This window comes from Leiobunum rupestre, chromosome 3 (assembly GCF_980474605.1).
Source record: "Leiobunum rupestre chromosome 3, qqLeiRupe1.1.hap1, whole genome shotgun sequence".
Taxonomy (NCBI): domain Eukaryota; kingdom Metazoa; phylum Arthropoda; class Arachnida; order Opiliones; family Sclerosomatidae; genus Leiobunum; species Leiobunum rupestre.
The window spans coordinates 27,270,357-27,293,183 of NC_143386.1; the positions used below are offsets into that span (position 1 = coordinate 27,270,357).

Genomic DNA, 22,827 nt, shown 5'->3' on the forward strand with positions numbered 1-22,827 from the left:
GGCATATAATCCCAAATATAGTTCAGTTTTTCCCTAAAACGTTGCTGGTCTTTTTTACTTTTTAGCATATCTCCAAGTTCTTCCAATGCATACCAATGTCGCTCCTGAAATTTTTCTGTGCACAAGCATAATAAAAATGTGAACTAGCATAGAGCTTATAAGATTTGTTTTGTTTGTTAAAATTATTGTATAACTCTATTCGGTTTTAATACAACGAAAATTGGATTTCAATCTAAAGCTTACAGTTATAAATAAAATATCTGTATAGAGTTATTATATGGAATTGGCTTATGAGAAGCTAATTAAAAATAAGTCGACCTACCCCATATTTCCGACTGTATGCTTGTCCAAGTGGAGTGCTTGGAAATTTCTTCACCTCTTCTTCCGCTGCTGGGCAAGTTGCATCTTCGTTAATTAACTGTTGAATATATTTCTTATTATTCGACAACTTAATAAAGGAATGTCTCATTAAAGAGGTTCATTTCATAACGCGGTCTTCATTGAGCGGCAATTTATAAAGGGGAAATTTTAATTGACTTGTGTCTAATTAACAGACTTAACATTTCCGCTCTCGCGTTTTCAATTTTCTCAATTAGGACCACGCAAGTTTCGTTAAACCTTGCGCAATTTCAAAGAAGAAATACAAAATCTGCTTACGAAATCTTCAGCTTTCGGTTTGGTATGAATAGGCACGGGTTGCCAGATAAGGTCAGGGTTCCAAATGAATTTCCCCTCTGGTTTGAAGAAAGCCGCTAAATTAACTTCGGCGCTGGCAATGCAACGGTCTTTGTCCGAACTCTTCACTTCCACCTGTGGAGATTTGAGAAAAATTGATTTACAATACACCAAAAGAGCAAATTAAAAAAAGTTGGATCCTAAGCATGCAGATGTCGAACCAACTGGTTCAGATGTCTTAAAGAACATGTCTTAATGTTTTGACAGAGCACTGAACAAATTAAGTCAAGAGCTGCTTTTATTGAATCTAGGTTTGACAACAGGTCGGGTTAGCCCCGACAAGAATGTGATGTGGTTGAATGGGTATAGTTTTCAGGGTTGGCAAGAACCAGTTTTTAATGATGGTTTCATTCTGGTTTTAACAGGTTGAAGACTTAACCGGTAACATCCATAATGGCTTTTTCATTTTATGAAAACGCCGGTTTTTCAATTCAATGTAGTTATTTAAATTTCTCTTTTTTTCTCTACTTGGTTGACTATATTTTCATTTCATTTTTGAGAACACACGTAACTTACATTTAAAATTCTTAAATGAAAATGTTTTGTTGTATTTTATTTGAACTTGGATCCGTCAATCTGAATTAACTAATAAGGTTGCCACTATTGCCCCAATTTTTACGTTGCGTCCAGTTAAAATATTACTATCGAGCTGGGGTCGGGTTAGGAATTTTTCTAACGGGTACGGGATACTTGAAACGCGACCCGGCAAGAATACCACTATAGTTGAATCTTAAAAATTAAATTGAAATTGAAAGTTAAATTGTACACCTAGACCACATTGTGAAGTCCCTTACTGTACTTCTAAAGGGATGTTACTTAACTATCTAATCTTGTCTAGGTTCTCGTTTTCAGCGTGGCCAATGATTATGTCTAATTTTCTGACTTAAAAGTATGAAGTATAAAATTTAGCATTTAAAAAAATGTCTTCCTATTAGATTCATGTAATTCCAAACAATAAAGCAAAATTTTCTTGTTTCCCAACTACTCTTATCTATATTGCACATAAACCTAAGGGAAACAGATAAATTAACCGGCAAAATATTCGATTAATCATAAACATTTCTGAAGATGTTTATTTATGGATATTATTCGTGGCTATAAAACAACTTAGGGCCCAGTGCAGAGACGTTTTTAAGAATCGCAAAATAGTTATTCCTCGCAAAATTAACAGAAATGGGGCGTGGTTTCGGATAATCGCGAACTTCAAGTCAAATCGGCTAAAATAACAGGAAAGCCGCAAAAACAATGGCGGATTGTGGTACGCAAAGAGCTCGAGAAATAAATTTGTAAGTAGATGCTTTTTACCTACTTTAATAAGATAAATAATACAACACGATAGGTCAGAATCTTTTAAATTATTAAAAAATTAGTTTCTAGCTCAATATCGCTTTCCGAAAAAATTATTGTCAGAGCCAAGGCCTAACCACAATCACGGTTTACGAAATACTAAAATAAGCCCGCCACTCTTAGCAACTTTGCAGGTAAGAGTAAATTATAATAGGGAATCTTATACATTACTACTTTGGGTGTATTCTTAGCCTTGGTTTATATATAGATCCTTATTTGCTGGTAGTGTATGCAGTGGGTTTTAACTAATGAGTCAGTAATGAAATGGTGAATTGGTTCATTGTATCAAAGATCTTTAGCTATCAAACAGCGTTTTTACCGATTCAAACCCAGATGAAACCATTCCTAAGATAAACTAGGAGCTGCGATTAAAGATGTATTGGAATATTCAAGTCTATTTGGCATTAATCAAGAGTTTACCGAGCCAATTTGATGTATTATCTTAAAAGTGTTTGTCCGTTAATTGTACACGCTTATATGATATGTTACATTTTAAACCTTGATTAGGCTTTGTAAATGCCAGACAATTAGGTAGAACAACTTATATCAAAAAGCGGGACCATTGTTTTACGTGTTATCAATATAGGATATTTAGTTAAAAAATGCTTTAGACAATAACCAATTTTTGTACACTCGTGAAATTACTGAAACAAATGATATGGTTCATTTTCTAACAGAGAATTCTTTTCGGAAAATGTTGCCTTAAAATAGTAATGAAACTTATTTTCATTCGTTACTTTATTGGTGTAGAAACCATATAATAAAAATGTTTTTAAAATAACAAAACCATTAAAAACTGTGTAATAAATGCAACAAATTTAATAAATAATAAGAGTAAGAAAATTACATCATCAGAAGAAACTAATTTTCGTGCACTAATTTATTGTTAAAAAAATAGGAAAACCTCTCATTCTTCAAAAACTGATGTGCTGTCCTACGTGGCTATATTATATAAATATATTTGACTAAAAAAATAACGAACTAAACAAAAAAAATCTTAAACCTAATAATAAAATTAGAGTAAGAAAATTATTATTCGGAAGAGCCAGGCTTTCACCGTCAAAATGCAAACCAACCATAACCACGTGATAGCTTTTTGCGTCAAAAATCGAGCTCTCCCATTGGTCCGTAACTTTGGCAGAAAAATTTGGAAAAATATCAGCGTCGCCGATTAACAAGAATCAATAAAACATCTCTGAACTGCGATTTTAATATGCAAAAAATAATATTTATCCGGATAATTTTCGGTTATGCATATTAAACCAATGAAAGGGAAAGTTCTTATCCAAACCCCGAGCTCTAACTGCGCATAAGGCATTTCCGGAATTAATTCTCACCTCACGTGGGTCTGTCGAGAAGAAGTTCTGGTATCGTTCTCTGAAGAATTGTCCGAGCGCATACTGTTGCCGCTTCCCCAACTAAAACATTTAAAACAATATATTTATTAATTTATTAAATTATTAGATCTTAGTTATACGCCTATTTTTGCATTGGCTTACGTTGGTGAGTTGAGACAGTCCATTGGGCCATTGATAGTTGAGGTTAGGACTCGTTGGGTATGGATCGACTGGGGCTCTGTCGCCATGACGATATATCTGCAAACAATTGGAAAAATCTTAAAAATAACCATTTTTGTGTTGGTCAGTTTAGTGTCATTTTTAATTTATTGTTAAGTTCTATTCTTAGAATAAAATAATTAATATAGACTCTAATATGACTCTTAAGGTTTTTAAAATAAATGACTAAGTTCTATTTTGATGTAATTACTTTGAAAATTTTGAAATTTTAATTTTTAAAATGCCTCTAGTGAATTGAAGCGTATAATAATTATAAATCAATTGACATGGCGATAAATAGTTTGTTGACAAAATAGTCATAACTTTCAAAAGCAAAAAACTAAATAAAAATCTTATAATCCTTGTACAATTAAACACGTGGCCATGAAAACGAAATTTCGTGATCGTGTGGCACGAGCTAATTTATATAGACAGAAACGCGTCAGAAATTCTACACGTATTAAAAAAGGCCTAACAAACTTTTATTTCCCTTATATAAAGTTAATATAAAGTTTTGACAGGGAGTTAGAAGTAACGTAACTTACATCATATCCCGTGAACAAGGTTTAATTATAGAAAATGCTTTTTTGGCATACATAAATTTTATATGAGAGTCGACGTTACAAATTATATTATGAGCCAATAGATTTATTATTTAATATTTAAGATTCAATTTTTAAATGCCTTAAGGAAAAATTGCATGGCAGTCGAGTAAAATTAGATCGGACTTATATAAGCCTTCAAAACGGCTTTTGGTCGTTATTGTACCGGTGACACAATTTTATCGCAAGGAATGTCCGCTATAGCACTAAAAGTTGTTTCCCTCTAACGTCCCTTGCTTAGAACTACCATCTACGACGGTCTCTAGTCAGTCAGCAAAATGTTTTGGTATAAGGTAATATGTGTAAAACCTTATCAAAATCATGTGTTTTGCATTATTTTAATTAACAAAACTATTATTCAAGAGCATAGGCGTAATATTAAAAAATATCCTTTGCAATAGAATGCGGGTTATGAAAAAAAATTCGTAATATTAAAATTTAGTAAAGAAATTATAATTTCTATGAAATATTTAGTTATTTGGAAAATTTCATTAAAATCGATATCACATGGGATCAACTCATGATGGAATACTTAATTCTGTGTTTTTGTACAAACGGATAGACCAAGAAATAAACGATATTGGACAATACTACAACATATAACGAGTTTTCGCTACGCGCAATTCTCTTTAGTTACTTTTTTTTACCAAATTATTCTCAAAACTGGTTTTCTCGTATTGTATCCTGTTTCATTATAAATTATATATAAAAGCATGACTCCCTAAATTGTCTGCCGAAATGTTAAGTTTTGTACGAGTATGTAATCGATAAAATTTGTTTACTTCATTTGACTATATGCACCGAAATATAATACACAATAGGAACTACTTAAAACGACTCATTTGATTGAGCATGCAGCGCTAAATAAATTAAAGGCTGTCGCCCACTATAATAAAACAATCTAGACGTTGTCACTGGAACCCAAAACCTGTTTTTTTTTCAGTAAGTTTTTTATTGATAGCGGCATCGGTAAATTTCGCTGCCGAAACTGATGTTTTTTTTCGGTAGACGCACACTAGGAAGATGCTCCGATTCTAAAAACACGAGACCCCTAGTGCGCGCGCATCTGTTTGTTTTGATTGTTTGTTTTTTGAAATTATCGCCTCCTAAGGCTCGGCGTTCAGATAGGAAATTTTCCGTTCATTTCTTTTATATCGATATCCGAAAATTATCCGAATAAAAACTAATTTGTTGCCTATTAAATCGTATCCTAGTCGTGAATAATATCCATAAATAAACAGTTAATAGAATTTTTTATGATTAATTGAAATTTTGACGGTTAATTTATCCGTTTCTTTGAGCTCTATCGCCTCCACTTCACCAACATTGTTGTTAAATTGGTTTTTCTGGCAAATTAATATAAATTTAGTATAGTGGCGTAGCTGAGAACTCAGTGCCCCCCCCCGCAAAAATCTCTATGGGGCCCCCCTTTTTAATTTTTTATGGTTAGCATCCCCCCCCCCGAAGCTCGAAGCCCCCCCCCCCCCTGAAGCTCGAGGCCCCCCTGAAGCTCGAGCCCCCCCCCCCGCACCGTGGGCCCTGCGGACCATAATCGTTGAAATCTTTAAAAAAATGGAATGGAAATATAATTATTTATTTTAAAATTATTATTTTTTAGAGTCATGGCTATATAAGTTATTTTTTTAAAAGTTGTTTGCTAAAAGAGACAAGATACTTCATGACTAATTTTTTTTTAATAAAATGATATTTACATAAGGCGAGCTTTCGAATCGAGGTTCCATTTCAAGCCACAGTTAAATACATCAATAAGTTATATATTAAACATTGCCTTGAAGAGGAGCCCCGGTTACTAAGCTCACCTTATGTAAATATATTTTCATTATAAAAAATTTAACTATTATAATTAATTATTTCCTTTAGTTTTGGTTTTGGTTTTTCCCTATGCGATTGTAAACGGCTGAAGACGAAGGGCATATTACCACCGAAACGTACCTAAACTTTGACGGTTTTTTAAATGTTTTTAATAAAACAATTAAGCGCAATTTTAAAGTGCTTATCTTCTGTTCCTTAACTTTTGATTTAACATAAAGTAATTACATATATGTTTAATTCATTTATAATTTTTTTCATGAAACTCAGGACTATGTTATCGAGTCTTACACGTAATATTCGGCCTTCAAAAATAGTTGTCGAAATGTCATTTATGAGGATATTAAGTTATTAAAATATTACCGTTAACTTTAATCATTAAGCCAAAACTTGCTTATAAAATGAAAATCGTACTTAATTCAAATTAAATTTCCTTGTTGCCCCACAAATATGAATAAAACGTGGAACTACTGTTATGGGGGTACTAATTAAACTTAAAATTTTGGATCTAATATTAATGCAATTTTCAGACTGATTTTAATCAAAATTTAACCGAAATATTGAAAAGCACACAAATATTTAGTTAAGAAAGGCGTATTTTCAAGATCCAGCTAAGAATACATATTTTACAAAAACAGCTAAGAAAAACCAATCGTCAAGATCCATTAATGAAAAAACTATTTTTAAAATTCAGCTATGAAAACTATATTGTCAAGGTCCAGTCACGAACAACCTTTCAAGATCCAGCTACGAAAACCTTTTATCAAAATCCAGGTTTGAAAATCTATTATCAAAATCCAGCTTTGAAAATCTATTATCAAAATCCAGCTTTAAAAACCTATTTATCAAGATCGAGCTTTGAAAACCCTATTGTCAAGATCCAGTTAAGAAAATCTATTGTCAAGACCCAGTTAAGATAAATCTTTTGTCCAGATCCTGGTAAGGAAAACCTATTGTTCAAATCCAGGTAAGGAAAACCAATTTGCAAGATTTCGTCATAATGAACCGCTATTTTACGAAACACTATTGGCTTTATAAATGTACTTACAATATGAACTTGTTTGAGCGTACTGGGAGCAACGACAGCCGAATGGACACAAGCCGCAAGTAGCGAAGAAAGAAGACCCAACAAGAGCCTCATGTTATTCGCTGGTGACGAGCGGGTGCTGACTGATTCTGTAAAAACGTGTAATTAAACCAATCTTCAAAGACGGCAAAGCGAAAACTTTGAAGATATTTTACATCATTTCATTTTTCTCTCTATTTGCTATACGTTGTAGAGATTAAAACCATAAAATTTCTTCTAGAGTTATCGTCGTGCATATCTGGCTTCTATCAAATAATTTCTGGAGCCTTCCTCGTGTTCTTCTGTAAATCGTTAGGCTTGTCAAATGCCTTGAAAGCAGTCATTATTCTTCACGAATTTCTTGGCGTATTTTGCGTTCTTAATATCTTTTCAAATGTATGTTTAAAAGGACTTATAGTGATCGATTTGAAGCAAAAATATTTCAACTCGAAAAAACACGTTTTACGCATAAAACATACCAATTAGTGAAATATGTAATAAGGGTTATAACTTCATGTTTTGAACCATCAGATCGACTAAGAACGCTCCACTGAGAAAAATATTACTTTTCTAAACTTAAGCTACACAGTTGTTTTTACTGTGTAACTTAAACCGCTTTTAGTTTAATTTAAATTAATGTACGTACAGCAGTTTAAAAAAAGTAACTTTTAAAAATAGTTTTAGAAATATAAATAAAATAAATGAATTAAAGTTAAATATAGCGGAAACAACTAATTATAAATTAAAACCAAAATATAATATTAACATAAACGCAAACGGAATGTAAAGTAATGTAATTTAATTTAATATAATATGTACTTTTAATCAATTTCCTACAGTGAACTTAAGCCGAGATAAAATAAAAATGATTTTTTAATAGAACACGATTACAATATTTTTTTTAATAATATTAAAATTAATTTTTCTTAAATATTTGTGGTTTAACAAAAATTTACACTTAGACCGTTTTTGCTTTCAGTTTTCCATATCGAGGTTAACGCATACACGAAGGCTATAAATGTAGTGGTAAATTATTATCTGGCATGCACTTAAGATGGGGCTGTTGGAACAGGCAGACTATTCTCGCCCACCAGTAAGTGCTTAACTATAGCCTTGAAGCGCGCGCCCGTTTAAAATTCTGTCCACAAAATATTTCGGAAAGAACCGTTTTTCTGAATAGTGTCCAATTTCTCCGAATCGTCAGCTTTATTTCAATTAATTCGGAAAATAGTTTTTTTATTTTTAATAAAAAAAATCGTTCTTTCGTTTAAGATGACATAAAGTTTTAATAGTTAAGAAGTGGCTCGAACCACATTCCATTATTCGTAGCAAATGAAAATGGTGTCGTGACAACGGCACTAACAATGTCGAAACTAGTCCCCAAAAAAGAAATATAACTTGCGCAATCTGATAGCGCAAGAGTAGAACAAATACAACTGTTTTAAATTAAATATTTTATTAGTCATAAACTGTGATGATGTTTTAAATTTTAAAAAGTAGCCCAAACAAAATTATTATGATTTAAATTATACTCGACTTAAGCCGCTCATAGCAATATAGAGGAGCTCCAATGTCGGCATTTAAACAGACGATTATGACTTTGGAAATCCAGAAAGTGGGGCTCAAATTTCCCGAATTTTAAAAATATTTACGGTGTAGCTTATTTATCTCATAGTTTGACTCGAAGGAAATTTGAAATCAATTAGTTCTCGATCAAGCGAAATGTATCCACCTAAAGTTTTTACCTCTTTTCAAAGCGTCATTTAGCTAGTGGTGCTATCGTTACATATTTTATAATAATTAATAGTTATAGTCATTTATAGTAAGATATATGATGTTGAATTAATTTTTAGAATTAGAAGTTATTTTCGTAGTAATTTAAAAGGGTACAGAAAAACAGAGTTGATGAACTATAAAATCCAGGGGGGGGGGCGATAAGATGGTAGTCACGTGACTTTGTGGCGAACTACAGCGCCATCTATCCTAACAAATACTATTGTAAAATTTCGCTTGGGTTTGAATCCCATCTCAATCGGCTTCGTCAAGAATGAATTTCTTTATACTTAAGGAGAATTACTATGTTCAGACGATCCACATGCACCAAAGTCTATTCCACCCCCCCCCGTATCGACAGGGGGAGAACAAAACGTCACCGTCCTGTGCTTCAATCGCGTAAGAAGTTAGATTTTGGGAGCCAACGGGTTACCGGGATGATCAGATTTTTTGTAGGGTTAGAAGAATACTGTGAGAGCCCAAGGGAGATGGGGGCAACGCTAGTATCGTCTAAAAGCAACTGTCGGCTCTATCATTGACACCTGTATTAAAGCCATTGTTCTAAGAGATACTAATGAATCTATCCCATAATCGAAAAAACGACTTTACTGGAGAGCGTGGTGCCATCTATTAACGGTAAAGGAAGCTTAAATTCAAAATAGCCAAAAATAACGTCATTAGATAACCATTTCTAATTATTATAAATAAACTTATTATACTCTACTTAGTGGACTTTAACCTAAATTATACATTTCATATAAAATATATTGTTAAAAATTACTAGAATTTAAGTTATTATCAAATTTAAAAACGAACCAACCAACGCGAGGGGTACTTTTATGTCCCGCCATTTGGGTGAAAATGTAGCTTAAGCATCTTGTCTCATTTCGACGCTAGCGACATCTTTTGAAAATTAATAAGTAAATAATATATATATTAATAAATTATTTTGTGATTTATGATTGTTCAGATTGTTGCAAAACGACTTGAAATATATTATTTAGCAATTCTTTTACGCTATTTAATCCTTGTTTGTTATAATCAATGTTATCTTTAATTTGCTGCTCGATGTGTAACCCTGCATACCTAATTTTTACCTCTCCGAGGGGACAAAGTCCCCTAGGAGGGGTTATACAACGACCGTGTCTGTCTGTGGGTGGGTCTGTGGGTGGGTCTGTGGGTGGGTCTGTGGGTGGGTCTGTGGGTGTGTCTGTCTGTCAGGACTGCGAACGCGTTCGCATTTTCGGTGCAAAGTGTAATCACTGCGTACGCAGTTTCTCAAAGGGTTGGCAAAACCACCGTGTGACGGTGAGCGTTAACGGATGCATTTGCGGTTTGGTTGGTGTTTTTTCGCTCACCGTCGTGACGGTTTGGTGTATTACGGTTTTTGTAATGTTTATGCGTAGGTTGTGAGTGTTGAATTTGTTGTGTTTGTGTTCTGATGGATGTGCATGTTGAGTCTGTTGTGTTTATATGGGCGTTTTCTCTCCAACTTCTTCTTATTGACTTTGGGACGGACCGAGTGCTGAGTGTAATGCTACCTCTCAACGTCCAATGGCAGGGTTTCCACCAGTTGTACACGGTATTCGTCTTAGTATCAATTTGCGATCGCATCGGGCGGGATTTGAACCCGAGACCTCCTGATTGACAGGCGGACGTTCTACCACAGAACCACCGACACTTGTTACGGCTTATTGAAAATTAGACCTTCAGCTTTATCGGAAGCGTATTTAATAGAGTACGAAATTTTGGTTTAATTGAAATAGAATTGAAATTGAAATTATTGCATCGAAGAAATTCTAATTTAGCGTTTCTCTATTGATTAAAAACAAATGCGCCACCCAGGTTTCGAACCCAGACCATTCGGCTTGGCAGTCGAGCGCTCTACCACAGAACCACCGATAGCTGCTTAGATTCACTGAAATTAAGACAGGCATCGTAAGCATAATAGGTAATAAAGTCTTTTTTTATTAATGAATTTATGAAAGCCTAATCTGGTATTTTTTAAAGGTTAAATCTTGTTTTAGCGCAGTCAGCCGAGATTAGAGGGTTAAAGGGTAGACCCTGTGGGTGGTCCACTTTCTTAACGACCTATATATAGTTCTGTTAATTCAAAGGAGATAATTTAACGTTAATTGCTTTAAAAGCTGGCGGTTAGTCAAGTGGCTCTCTGTGCTTTGTTGATGGTAAGGTTTTTGCTTCTTGTAAATACATTTGGTGTGGATATTTGGATATCTACGATTTCTAACGCAGTCAATGATTTCTTGGGTGTGCGAGTCATTATATGATATTGGAAATTGGACGGCATTGGTCTTTTTCATGTGGTATGCGTCACAACGTCAACAGGAAGTGAACGAGTCGTCCACTACCAGATATCTACGGTATCTTCATCAAGGGCGAGTGTTGAAATAAAATGAGCGTTAAAGATGCGGCAAGTATTTCGTAAGCGAGTAATTCCAAAAAGCCTCTGTAGATATTTCATTAAAATTTGCTTCGTATTATATTTAACTGATAAACTTGTTCTGTAAAAGGGTTTAATTCAATTGTGCATTGTTATAGTACGTCTAACTTACTGTTGTAACTACTTAACTTATGATATTCTGAATAAATTAAAATTGGTCGTTTCGTCTCAATTATTTTAATTATAATTAAAATTTTATACCGGGCGGGATAGAAATGGGTTAATATTTTTAACAAATTACTCTAAATTGCGGAGATATATCTTTAAGGGTTATCTCGAGAAATTAATACCACTAGGGGCAATTCTTCCGAGGAGAGGTATATTTTGGCTTGCCAACTTGTTTTGTTTGTCTGTTTGTTATTGTGTTATTTTCTAATAGAAAATAACACAATAACAAACAGACAATCTCGACCAATTTTTAATATGCCCACGAGGAGTAGAAAAAAAACTGGCATTGACCATTTTGTTGGCTGTAGTTACAGTACTACTTTAACTATTTACTGATAGCTATTCTTGAGTATTCTTAAAATTCAATATATCAAATGTCCTAGAATTCGAAGATCTAATAAATACAAATATTCCAACGCTTGATAAATATAATTAAAATTAATGATAACTTACAACCTAATTAACTATTGAATACCACATAAGAAACTAATATAGTTTACACAGAAATTGGCCTACCCTCGCTTTACATTATAAAATAAAATTAGTTAATTAAAAATTTATCATAAAATAAATTATAAACTAATTCCCAGCCTTCAGCATGGCTAAAATTAAACCCCTCGCATAATAGTGCTAACGAAAGTGTTTTTCGCTCTGGCACATGACCGTAGTGCAATACATTAATCTCCCTCCCCAAGCTCAGATATTTCCCAAGACTTTCCCGAGGTATGTGCTGAATAAAAGACAAGACTAGCAATATTCCCTCAGTTAACTGGTATCCCGAGAAACCATTTTCATGTTCGCGGGCCTCAGATCTACCACCAGGTAACGAGACTCCAACAAGTGGCGCTATTTTCCAATGCTGCATCCTGCAAAGTCAAGGGTGCGCCCGGACGTTTCCGCTAGGACACGAAACTAAAAAAACCCGAGACCACCTAAGCCCCCCGCAACCACATAGAGCCAACCACGGGCTAATATCTCCAGATCAGACGACGTCATCAGTAGCATCACATGACACGAGTCCAAATTAACCCACATAAGACATGAGGAAATTATTTGTTTTGGTTTTCAGATCCGCCCAACAATATTCGGAACAAAACCAGAAAACAGAGCCCCAAAAGATCAGAATTCTGATTTTCAAGATTAAGACAGTCCGAGTGCGCGAGAAGCAATGTCAGAAGAAATATAAAAGAATGAGCGATAAGTCGCGGTCGAATATCCCTATGAACTTAACTTAAAATAAAATAATTCTTGCTGAATCGCTCGTGCAATGTCGCGAACGAAATTCTCATCACCAACTACCCAGATGACCCGAAAATCGTAGTTCAAGCAGCCATGAATCCGGGATATGTAATGTCTTCTCCATCCTCAAGCCGTTTGTTGGTCACTAACTACCTTAAATTTCCGAGAGAAGAAAGTTATGAATACTAAGCATTCGCCAAGTTTAAAACCAAAAAATAAGCGGGAAATTAAAGAGAATAAGGATTCAAAAGCTAACAAATCTACCAATGTTGGCATCCAAACGAAGAGTATATCCACCCTTGCAGAATCAGTGGTTGTTGGGACATTAGTTTGGGATATTTAAAAGATGATCAATTCTAATTATCATGAACAATTAAATTATGAAATAAGTAAATTTGTATTTAGGAATTTTGGCATTAAATATAAATAAGAATGTATAGAATATTGAAGCATATGTTTTAAATAACGCGGTTCTTGGCAGAAAAATAAAATTGCATCTTTTTAAATATATTAGTAACTTAGGTAAATAGGTGCCATCCCCGTCCCACCTCTCTAACAACACTTAATTACTAAGCCTTGTAAAACTAACGATATAGCTGACGATATTTTAATTTCGTTAGATCACGTTAAATGGCGCTATCGTTCCCAAGCGTCCCTCGATAGTAGGGAATCTTCTCTCCTTGAGAGGGGGGTGATTTACCCCCCCCGCTTTTGGAAGGCATTTGCGCTTCCAGAAATTCAGGCTCTGTAGTAACTTCTCCTTGCCTAATTCTGATATTGTACGTGTTTTTGGAGGGAAAACATTGTTGTCAGTACTAATATTAAATTTAAAATGGTGTACCTCTTAGCTTTTTCGCGGTGTTATATGCGATAAATTTATATGGTCCTTGTTTTTCGAATTATACAGGGTGTTACGGATATGAGTACCGAAACTTACTTTATGCATTCTATAGGTCTCTATGAGTAAAAAGTGTCAATGAACATGGGTCCTAAAGTGCTTCGTTTCAGAGATATGGGCTCCCATAAACTACCCCAAAAAACCGGACAGAAGATTCCAGGTTCGAATCCTGGCAAGCTCGTTTTTTTTCAAATTATTTAAAACGTGTCTCTTGTTTGGTTTTCCAAATTATTTAAAACGTGTCTCTGGTTTGGTTTTCCATCATATTGCTATTGCGGGGGCTTGTGGCGCAACGGATAACGCGTCTGTCTAGGGAGCAGAAGATTCCAGATTCGAATCATGGGAAGCTCGTTTTTTTCAAATTATTTAAAACGTGTCTCTTGTTTGTTTTTCCATCATATTGCTATTGCGGGGGCTTGTGGCGCAACGGATAACGCGTCTGTCTACGGAGCAGAAGATTTCAGATTCGAATCCTGGCAAGCTCGTATTTTTTCAAATTATTTAAAACGCGTCTCTTGTTTGAGTTTCGATCTTAGTGCTATTGCGGGGCTTGTGGCGCAACGGATAAAGCGTCTGCCTACGGAGCAGAAGATTCCAGGGTCGAATCCTGGTAAGCTCGTTTTTTTTCAAATTATTAAAAACGTGTCTCTTGTTCGTTTTCCATCATATGGCTATTGCGGGGGCTTGTGGCGCAACGGATAACGCGTCTGCCTACGGAGCAGAAGATTCTAGGTTCGAATCCTGGCAAGCTCGTTTTTTTTCAAATTATTTAAAACGTGTCTCTTGTTTGGTTTTCCAAATTATTTAAAACGTGTCTCTGGTTTGGTTTTCCATCATATTGCTATTGCGGGGGCTTGTGGCGCAACGGATAACGCGTCTGTCTAGGGAGCAGAAGATTCCAGATTCGAATCATGGGAAGCTCGTTTTTTTTCAAATTATTTAAAACGTGTCTCTTGTTTGTTTTTCCATCATATTGCTATTGCGGGGGCTTGTGGCGCAACGGATAACGCGTCTGCCTACGGAGCCGAAGATTCCAGGTTCGAATCCTGGCAAGCTCGTTTTTTTTTTAAATTATTTAAAACGTGTCTCTTGTTTGGTTTTCCAAATTATTTAAAACGTGTCTCTTGTTTGGTTTTCCAAATTATTTAAAACGTGTATCTGGTTTGGTTTTCCATCATATCGCTATTGCGGTGGATTGTGGCGCAACGGATAACGCGTCTGTCTAGGGAGCAGAAGATTCCAGATTCGAATCCTGGCAAGCTCTTTTTTTTTCAAATTATTTAAAACGTGTCTCTTGTTTGTTTTACCATCATATTGCTATTGCGGGGGCTTGTGGCGCAACGGATAACGCGTCTGCCTACGGACCAGAAGATTCCAGGTTCGAATCCTGTCAAGCTCTTTATTTTTTCAAATTATTTAAAACGTGCCTCTTGTTTGGTTTTCCATCATATTGTTATTGCGGAGCTTGCGGCGCAACGGATAACGCGTCTGCCTACGGAGCAGAAGATTTCTGGTTCGAATCCTGGCTAGCTCGGTTTTTTTCAAAATATTTAAAACGTGTCTCTTGTTTGGTTTTCAATCATATTGCTATTGATGGGGCTTGTGGCGCAACGGATAACGCGTCTGCCTACGGACCAGAAGATTCCAGGTTCGAATCCTGGCAAGCTCTTTATTTTTTCAAATTATTTAAAACGTGCCTCTTGTTTGGTTTTCCATCATATTGTTATTGCGGAGCTTGCGGCGCAACGGATAACGCGTCTGCCTACGGAGCAGAAGATTTCTGGTTCGAATCCTGGCTAGCTCGGTTTTATTCAAAATATTTAAAACGTGTCTCTTGTTTGGTTTTCAATCATATTGCTATTAATGGGGCTTGTGGCGCAACGGATAACGGAGCAGAAGATTCCAGGTTCGAATCCTAGGAAGCTCGTTTTTTTTTCAAATTATTTAAAACGTGTCTCTTGTTTGTTTTTCCATCATATTGCTATTGCGGGGGCTTGTGGCGCTACAGATAACGCGTCTGCCTACGGAGCAGAAGATTCCAGGTACGAATCCTGGCAAGCTCGTTTTTTTTCAAATTATTTAAAACGTGTCTCTTTTTTGGTTTTCCATCATATTGCTATTGCGGGGGCTTGTGTCGCAACGGATAACGCGTCTGCCTACGGAGCAGAAGATTCCAGGTTCGAATCCTGGCAAGCTCGTTTTTTTTTTCAAATTATTTAAAACGTGTCTCTTTTTTGGTTTTCCATCATATTGCTATTGCGGGGGCATGTGGCGCAACGGATAACGGAGCAGAAGATTCCAGGTTCGAATCCTAGGAAGCTCGTTTTTTTTTCAAATTATTTAAAACGTGTCTCTTGTTTGTTTTTCCATCATATTGCTATTGCGGGGGCTTGTGGCGCTACAGATAACGCGTCTGCCTACGGAGCAGAAGATTCCAGGTACGAATCCTGGCAAGCTCGTTTTTTTTCAAATTATTTAAAACGTGTCTCTTTTTTGGTTTTCCATCATATTGCTATTGCGGGGGCTTGTGTCGCAACGGATAACGCGTCTGCCTACGGAGCAGAAGATTCCAGGTTCGAATCCTGGCAAGCTCGTTTTTTTTTTCAAATTATTTAAAACGTGTCTCTTGTTTGTTTTTCCATCATATTGCTATTGCGGGGGCTTGTGGCGCTACGGATAACGCGTCTGCCTACGGAGCAGAAGATTCCAGGTTTGAATCCTGGCAAGCTCGTTTTTTTTTTAAATTATTTAAAACGTGTCTCTTTTTTGGTTTTCCATCATACTGCTATTGCGGGGGCTTGTGTCGCAACGGATAACGCGTCTGCCTACGGAGCAGAAGATTCCAGGTTCGAATCCTGGCAAGCTCGTTTTTTTTCAAATTATTTAAAACGTGTCTCTTGTTTGGTTTTCCAAATTATTTAAAACGTGTCTCTGGTTTGGTTTTCCATCATATTGCTATTGCGGGGGCTTGTGGCGCAACGGATAACGCGTCTGTCTAGGGAGCCGAAGATTCCAGATTCGAATCATGGGAAGCTCGTTTTTTTTCAAATTATTTAAAACGTGTCTCTTGTTTGTTTTTCCATCATATTGCTATTGCGGGGGCTTGTGGCGCAACGGATAACGCGTCTGCCTACGGAGCCGAAGATTCCAGGTTCGAATCCTGGCAAGCTCGTTTTTTTTTAAAATTATTTAAAACGTGTCTCTTGTTTGGTTTTCCAAATTATTTAAAACGTGTCTCTTGTTTGGTTTTCCAAATTATTTAAAACGTGTATCTGGTTTGGTTTTCCATCATATCGCTATTGCGGTGGATTGTGGCGCAACGGATAACGCGTCTGTCTAGGGAGCAGAAGATTCCAGATTCGAATCCTGGCAAGCTCTTTTTTTTCAAATTATTTAAAACGTGTCTCTTGTTTGTTTTCACATCATATTGCTATTGCGGGGGCTTGTGGCGCAACGGAAAACGCGTCTGCCTACGGACCAGAAGATTCCAGGTTCGAATCCTGTCAAGCTCTTTATTTTTTCAAATTATTTAAAACGTGCCTCTTGTTTGGTTTTCCATCATATTGTTATTGCGGAGCTTGCGGCGCAACGGATAACGCGTCTGCCTACGGAGCAGAAGATTTCTGGTTCGAATCCTGGCTAGCTCGGTTTTTTTCAAAATATTTAAAACGTGTCTCTTGTTTGGTTTTCAATCATATTGCTATTGATGGGGCTTGTGGCGCAACGGATAACGCGTCTGCCTACGGAACAGAAGATTCCAGGTTCGAATCCTGGCAAGCTCTTTATTTTTTCAAATTATTTAAAACGTGCCTCTTGTTTGGTTTTCCATCATATTGTTATTGCGGAGCTTGCGGCGCAACGGATAACGCGTCTGCCTACGGAGCAGAAGATTTCTGGTTCGAATCCTGGCTAGCTCGGTTTTATTCAAAATATTTAAAACGTGTCTCTTGTTTGGTTTTCAATCATATTGCTATTGATGGGGCTTGTGGCGCAACGGATAACGGAGCAGAAGATTCCAGGTTCGAATCCTAGGAAGCTCGTTTTTTTTTCAAATTATTTAAAACGTGTCTCTTGTTTGTTTTTCCATCATATTGCTATTGCGGGGGCTTGTGGCGCTACAGATAACGCGTCTGCCTACGGAGCAGAAGATTCCAGGTACGAATCCTGGCAAGCTCGTTTTTTTTCAAATTATTTAAAACGTGTCTCTTTTTTGGTTTTCCATCATATTGCTATTGCGGGGGCTTGTGTCGCAACGGATAACGCGTCTGCCTACGGAGCAGAAGATTCCAGGTTCGAATCCTGGCAAGCTCGTTTTTTTTTTCAAATTATTTAAAACGTGTCTCTTTTTTGGTTTTCCATCATATTGCTATTGCGGGGGCATGTGGCGCAACGGATAACGGAGCAGAAGATTCCAGGTTCGAATCCTAGGAAGCTCGTTTTTTTTTCAAATTATTTAAAACGTGTCTCTTGTTTGTTTTTCCATCATATTGCTATTGCGGGGGCTTGTGGCGCTACAGATAACGCGTCTGCCTACGGAGCAGAAGATTCCAGGTACGAATCCTGGCAAGCTCGTTTTTTTTCAAATTATTTAAAACGTGTCTCTTTTTTGGTTTTCCATCATATTGCTATTGCGGGGGCTTGTGTCGCAACGGATAACGCGTCTGCCTACGGAGCAGAAGATTCCAGGTTCGAATCCTGGCAAGCTCGTTTTTTTTTTCAAATTATTTAAAACGTGTCTCTTGTTTGTTTTTCCATCATATTGCTATTGCGGGGGCTTGTGGCGCTACGGATAACGCGTCTGCCTACGGAGCAGAAGATTCCAGGTTTGAATCCTGGCAAGCTCGTTTTTTTTTCAAATTATTTAAAACGTGTCTCTTTTTTGGTTTTCCATCATACTGCTATTGCGGGGGCTTGTGTCGCAACGGATAACGCGTCTGCCTACGGAGCAGAAGATTCCAGGTTCGAATCCTGGCAAGCTCGTTTTTTAACTAATTATTTAAAACGTGTCTCTTGTTTGGTTTTCCATCATATTGCTATTGCGGGGGCTTGTGGCGCAACGGATAACGCGTCTGCCTACGGAGCAGAAGATTCCAGGTTCGAATCCTGGCAAGCTCGTTTTTTTTCAAATTATTTAAAACGTGTCTCTTTTTCGGTTTTCCAAATTAATTAAAACGCTTCTCTGGTTTGGTTTTCCATCATAATGCTATTGCGGGGGCATGTGGCGCAACGGATATCGCGTCTGCCTACGGAGCAGGAGATTCCAGGTTCGAATCCTGGCAAGCTCGTTTTTTTTTCAAATTATTTAAAACGTTTCTCTAGTTTGGTTTTCCATCATAATGCTACTGCGGGGGCTTGTGGCGCAACGGATAACGCGTCTGCCTACGGAGCAGAAGATTCCAGGTGCGAATCCTGGCAAGCTCGGTTTTTTTTCAAATTATTTAAAACGTGTCTCTTGTTTGGTTTTCAATCATATTGCTATTGCGGGGACTTGTGGCGCAACGGGTAACGGAGCAGGAGATTCCAGGTTCAAATAATGGCAAGCTCGATTTCTTTTTCAAATTATTTAAAAAGTGTCTCTTGTTTGGTTTTCCATCATATTGCTATTGCGGGGGCTTGAGGCGCAACGGATAACGCGTCTGCCTACGGAGCAGAAGATTCCAGGTTCGAAACCTGGCAAGCTCGGTTTTTTTTTCAAATTATTTAAAACGTGTCTCTTGTTTGTTTTTCCATCATATTGCTATTGCGGGGGCTTGTGGCGCAACGAATAACGCGTCTGCCTACGGAGCAGAAGATTCCAGGTTCGAATCCCGGCAAGCTCGTTTTTTTCAAATTATTTAAAACGTGTCTCTTGTTTGGTTTTCCATCATAATGCTATTGCGGGGGCTTGTGGCGCAACGGATAACGCGTCTGTCTACGGAGCAGAAGATTCCAGGTTCGAATCCTGGCTAGCTCGTTTTTTTTTTCAAATTATTTAAAACGTGTCTCTTTTTTGGTTTTCCATCATATTGCTATTGCGGGGGCTTGTGGCGCAACGGATAACGCGTCTGCCTACGGAGCAGAAGATTCCAGGTTCGAATCCTGGCAAGCTCGGTTTTTTTTCTAATTATTTAAAATGTGTCTCTTCTTTGGTTTTCCATCATACTGCAATTGCGGGGGCTTGTGGCGCAACGGATAACGCGTCTGCCTACGGAGCAGAAAATTACAGGTTCGAATCCTGGCAAGCTCGGTTTTTTTTTAATTATTTAAAACGTGTCTCTTGTTCGGTTTTCCATCATAATGCCATTGCGGGGGCTTGTGGCGCAACGGATAACGCGTCTGCCTACGGAGCAGAAGATTCCAGGTTCGAATCCTGGCAAGCTTGTTTTTTTTCAAATTATTTAAAACGTGCCTCTTGTTTGGTTTTCCATCATATTGCTATTGCGGGGGCTTGATGCGCAACGGATAACGCGTCTGCCTACGGAGCAGTAGATTCCAGGTTCGAATCCTGGCAAGCTCGGTTTTTTTTCAAATTATTTAAAACGTGTCTCTTGTTGGGTTTTCCATCATTATGCTATTGCGGAGGCTTGTGGCGCAACGGATAACGCGTCTGCCTACGGAGCAGAAAATTCCAGGTTCGAATCCTGGCAAGCTCGGTTTTTATTCTAATTATTTAAAACGTGTCTCTTGTTCGGTTTTCCATCATATTGCTATTGCGGGGGCTTGTGGCGCAACGGATAACGCGTCTGCCTACGGAGCAGAAAATTCCAGGTTCGAATCCTGGCAAGCTCGGTTTTTATTCTAATTATTTAAAACGTGTCTCTTGTTCGGTTTTCCATCATATTGCTATTGCGGGGGCTTGTGGCGCAACGGATAACGCGTCTGCCTACGGAGCAGAAGATTCCAGGTTCGAATCCTGGCAAGCTCGGTTTTTATTCTAATTATTTAAAACGTGTCTCTTGTTCGGTTTTCCATCATATTGCTATTGCGGGGGCTTGTGGCGCAACGGATAACGCGTCTGCCTACGGAGCAGAAGATTCCAGGTTCGAATCCTGGCAAGCTCGTTTTTTTTCAAATTATTTAAAACGTGTCTCTTGTTTGGTTTTCCATAATATTGCTATTGCGGGGGCTTGTGGCGCAACGGATAACGCGTCTGCCTACGGAGCAGAAGATTCCAGGTTCGAATCCTGGCAAGGTCGTTTTTTTTAAATTATTTAAAACGCTTCTCTGGTTTGGTTTTCCATCATTATGCTATTGCGGGGGCTTGTGGCGCAACGGATAACGCGTCTGCCTACGGAGCAGAAGATTCCAGGTTCGTATCCTGGCAAGCTCGTTTTTTTTTTCAAATTATTTAAAACGTGTCTCTTGTTGGATTTTCCATCATGATGCCATTGCGGGGGCTTGTGGCGCAACGGATAACGCGTCTGCCTACGGAGCAGAAGATTCCAGGTTCGAATCCTGGCAAGCTCTTTTTTTTTTTCAAATTATTTAAAACGTGCCTCTTGTTTGGTTTTCCATCATATTGCTATCGCGGGGGCTTGATGCGCAACGGATAACGCGTCTGCCTACGGAGCAGAAGATTCCAGGTTCGAATCCTGGCAAGCTCGGTTTTTTTTTCAAATTATTTAAAACGTGTCTCTTGTTGGGTTTTCCATCATAATGCTATTGCGGAGGCTTGTGGCGCAACGGATAACGCGTCTGCCTACGGAGCAGAAGATTCCAGGTCCGAATCCTGGCAAGCTCGTTTTTGTTTTTCAAATTATTTAAGACGCTTCTCTGGTTGGTTTTCCATCATAATGCTATTGCGGGGGCTTGTGGCGCAACGGATAACGCGTCTGCCTAGGGAGTTGCGTTTGAGCTCTCGGAGAGTGCGGGTCGTTCGATTTTGCTCTCCGTGTTTCGTCGTGCTAAGCCTTAGCTGGCTTTTTGCCTGTTGATTTTTGCTATCTGTTATTTTTCGTTAATTTAATTTAATAGTTGTTCATTTTTTAATCTCGTTACCCCTCCTGGGTGTTTCTACCCAGGATGGAAGCTCTAAAACGGTCTGTTTTTATCGATTTTAAGCGGAATCTTCCAAGTTTTGACGTTGTTTCTACGGCCGTTATTGCGAATTTTGGATTGGATTGTGTTTCTTCTCTCGTTGCCTGTGATGAGGGTGGTTATATTCTAACGCTGAAAAATGTAGCCGATGTCGTTGGCGTAATCGACTCTGGGTTCGATCTCAATGGTGAGGTTTATGAAATATCAAGCGTTTCCGCGAAGACGGTGAATGTCGCCTTTTATGATCTGCCGGAATTCGTGACGGATGAGTCAGTTTTGTCGAAGCTTACATCCCTTGGCTGCGAAATTAAAGGAAAAATTGTCTGGCATAAAAAATCTTCGTTTTATTGTGGATTACGTACTGTGCGGGTTACTTTACCTGAGGGGCTGTCTTCGCTCCCTTATCGCTTACGGGTCGCCGATGCTCTCGGTCGGGAGAAGTTTTACGCTGTGAAGCATGATTCCCAAATCAAGGTGTGTAACAAATGTTATTCTACCGATCATATATATCGTCAGTGTCCGGAGTTCAAGTGTTTCAAGTGCCAGACGCAGGGCCATGTCATCCGGGACTGTCCTCTATGGCCCCGGCAGGTGCCCCGCGATTTCGAAGTGGCGTCAGGCGGTGGTGATGACGGTGAAGCGATGGTCGTCGACCCTGCCTCAGTTGTTATTCCTCAAGGTTCTACGGTCCGGGCCGGTGGCGGGGAATCTTCAGTCGTCGGTGCCGGTGTCAAGTCTGATCCACGTCGGGGTGCTAAGCATTCGATGTCGTCTAGTGATGGTGATGTTGGTAAGGAGCTGTCTTCTTCTTCTGGCTCTGCTACGAAAGTTCAAAGGGTTCCCGTTGCGATGCGTCTGTACCCTTTCAAGGGTCATCGCCGGCCTGAGTGGTGGCCTAAGGAGGTTGCTTGGCCGCCATCTTCGGAGAACGAATATTTTGCTCGGGTGTGTCGGTATCAGGGTCAGCCGGTTACCAGTCCTCTGTATAGGGACTTTGTGATCCCGGATGATTACGGTTTCAAGGTATAAGCTATGGCCAAACGGATGCGTATTCTATGACTGTATTGTAATATTTTCTATGTTATGTCGACCATCATTCTTTGTTTTTTATTTCCAATACGAGTGTTTTCAATTAT

The 22,827-nt window shown here is 38.0% G+C and overlaps 1 protein-coding gene, 1 long non-coding RNA gene and 23 other non-coding genes across 30 annotated transcripts in view; 23 read left to right on the top strand and 2 right to left on the bottom strand.

Annotated features, from left to right (window-relative positions):
- The window catches only part of LOC149950979 (uncharacterized), a 277,136-nt gene that overhangs the window by 112,602 nt on the left and 141,707 nt on the right, over positions 1-22,827 (bottom strand). The gene's annotated exons all lie outside the window — the stretch shown is intronic.
- Positions 1-22,827, bottom strand: part of LOC149950985 (prostatic acid phosphatase-like) — a 164,404-nt gene that overhangs the window by 5,182 nt on the left and 136,395 nt on the right. For 5 of the 6 annotated variants that reach the window (XM_090167966.1, XM_090167968.1, XM_090167970.1 and 2 more), the window contains exons 2-6: positions 7,119-7,246; positions 3,582-3,677; positions 3,420-3,500; positions 658-810; positions 323-418 (exon numbers count right to left, since the gene is read on the bottom strand). In XM_090167966.1, the coding sequence (XP_090024092.1) occupies positions 323-418; positions 658-810; positions 3,420-3,500; positions 3,582-3,677; positions 7,119-7,211 (519 nt within the window). In that variant the 5' untranslated portion in view covers positions 7,212-7,246. Of the gene's footprint in view, positions 1-322; positions 419-657; positions 811-3,419; positions 3,501-3,581; positions 3,678-7,118; positions 7,247-7,312; positions 7,464-22,827 lie in introns of those variants that run through there. The other variant, XM_090167967.1, reaches the window with a different exon arrangement.
- Positions 14,356-14,428, top strand: TRNAR-ACG (transfer RNA arginine (anticodon ACG)). Its single transcript has one exon. It is a non-coding gene; the product is annotated as a tRNA-Arg (tRNA).
- TRNAR-ACG (transfer RNA arginine (anticodon ACG)) lies at positions 14,661-14,733 on the top strand. The gene has a single exon. It is a non-coding gene; the product is annotated as a tRNA-Arg (tRNA).
- Positions 15,272-15,344, top strand: TRNAR-ACG (transfer RNA arginine (anticodon ACG)). Its single transcript has one exon. It is a non-coding gene; the product is annotated as a tRNA-Arg (tRNA).
- TRNAR-ACG (transfer RNA arginine (anticodon ACG)) lies at positions 15,801-15,873 on the top strand. Its single transcript has one exon. It is a non-coding gene; the product is annotated as a tRNA-Arg (tRNA).
- On the top strand, positions 16,197-16,269 carry TRNAR-ACG (transfer RNA arginine (anticodon ACG)). Its single transcript has one exon. It is a non-coding gene; the product is annotated as a tRNA-Arg (tRNA).
- TRNAR-ACG (transfer RNA arginine (anticodon ACG)) lies at positions 16,470-16,542 on the top strand. Its single transcript has one exon. It is a non-coding gene; the product is annotated as a tRNA-Arg (tRNA).
- TRNAR-ACG (transfer RNA arginine (anticodon ACG)) lies at positions 16,775-16,847 on the top strand. Its single transcript has one exon. It is a non-coding gene; the product is annotated as a tRNA-Arg (tRNA).
- On the top strand, positions 17,385-17,457 carry TRNAR-ACG (transfer RNA arginine (anticodon ACG)). The gene has a single exon. It is a non-coding gene; the product is annotated as a tRNA-Arg (tRNA).
- On the top strand, positions 17,914-17,986 carry TRNAR-ACG (transfer RNA arginine (anticodon ACG)). The gene has a single exon. It is a non-coding gene; the product is annotated as a tRNA-Arg (tRNA).
- On the top strand, positions 18,310-18,382 carry TRNAR-ACG (transfer RNA arginine (anticodon ACG)). Its single transcript has one exon. It is a non-coding gene; the product is annotated as a tRNA-Arg (tRNA).
- TRNAR-ACG (transfer RNA arginine (anticodon ACG)) lies at positions 18,583-18,655 on the top strand. The gene has a single exon. It is a non-coding gene; the product is annotated as a tRNA-Arg (tRNA).
- Positions 18,718-18,790, top strand: TRNAR-ACG (transfer RNA arginine (anticodon ACG)). Its single transcript has one exon. It is a non-coding gene; the product is annotated as a tRNA-Arg (tRNA).
- On the top strand, positions 19,024-19,096 carry TRNAR-ACG (transfer RNA arginine (anticodon ACG)). The gene has a single exon. It is a non-coding gene; the product is annotated as a tRNA-Arg (tRNA).
- TRNAR-ACG (transfer RNA arginine (anticodon ACG)) lies at positions 19,556-19,628 on the top strand. Its single transcript has one exon. It is a non-coding gene; the product is annotated as a tRNA-Arg (tRNA).
- Positions 19,693-19,765, top strand: TRNAR-ACG (transfer RNA arginine (anticodon ACG)). The gene has a single exon. It is a non-coding gene; the product is annotated as a tRNA-Arg (tRNA).
- TRNAR-ACG (transfer RNA arginine (anticodon ACG)) lies at positions 19,964-20,036 on the top strand. The gene has a single exon. It is a non-coding gene; the product is annotated as a tRNA-Arg (tRNA).
- On the top strand, positions 20,235-20,307 carry TRNAR-ACG (transfer RNA arginine (anticodon ACG)). Its single transcript has one exon. It is a non-coding gene; the product is annotated as a tRNA-Arg (tRNA).
- Positions 20,371-20,443, top strand: TRNAR-ACG (transfer RNA arginine (anticodon ACG)). Its single transcript has one exon. It is a non-coding gene; the product is annotated as a tRNA-Arg (tRNA).
- TRNAR-ACG (transfer RNA arginine (anticodon ACG)) lies at positions 20,507-20,579 on the top strand. Its single transcript has one exon. It is a non-coding gene; the product is annotated as a tRNA-Arg (tRNA).
- TRNAR-ACG (transfer RNA arginine (anticodon ACG)) lies at positions 20,643-20,715 on the top strand. Its single transcript has one exon. It is a non-coding gene; the product is annotated as a tRNA-Arg (tRNA).
- Positions 20,778-20,850, top strand: TRNAR-ACG (transfer RNA arginine (anticodon ACG)). Its single transcript has one exon. It is a non-coding gene; the product is annotated as a tRNA-Arg (tRNA).
- On the top strand, positions 20,912-20,984 carry TRNAR-ACG (transfer RNA arginine (anticodon ACG)). Its single transcript has one exon. It is a non-coding gene; the product is annotated as a tRNA-Arg (tRNA).
- Positions 21,049-21,121, top strand: TRNAR-ACG (transfer RNA arginine (anticodon ACG)). The gene has a single exon. It is a non-coding gene; the product is annotated as a tRNA-Arg (tRNA).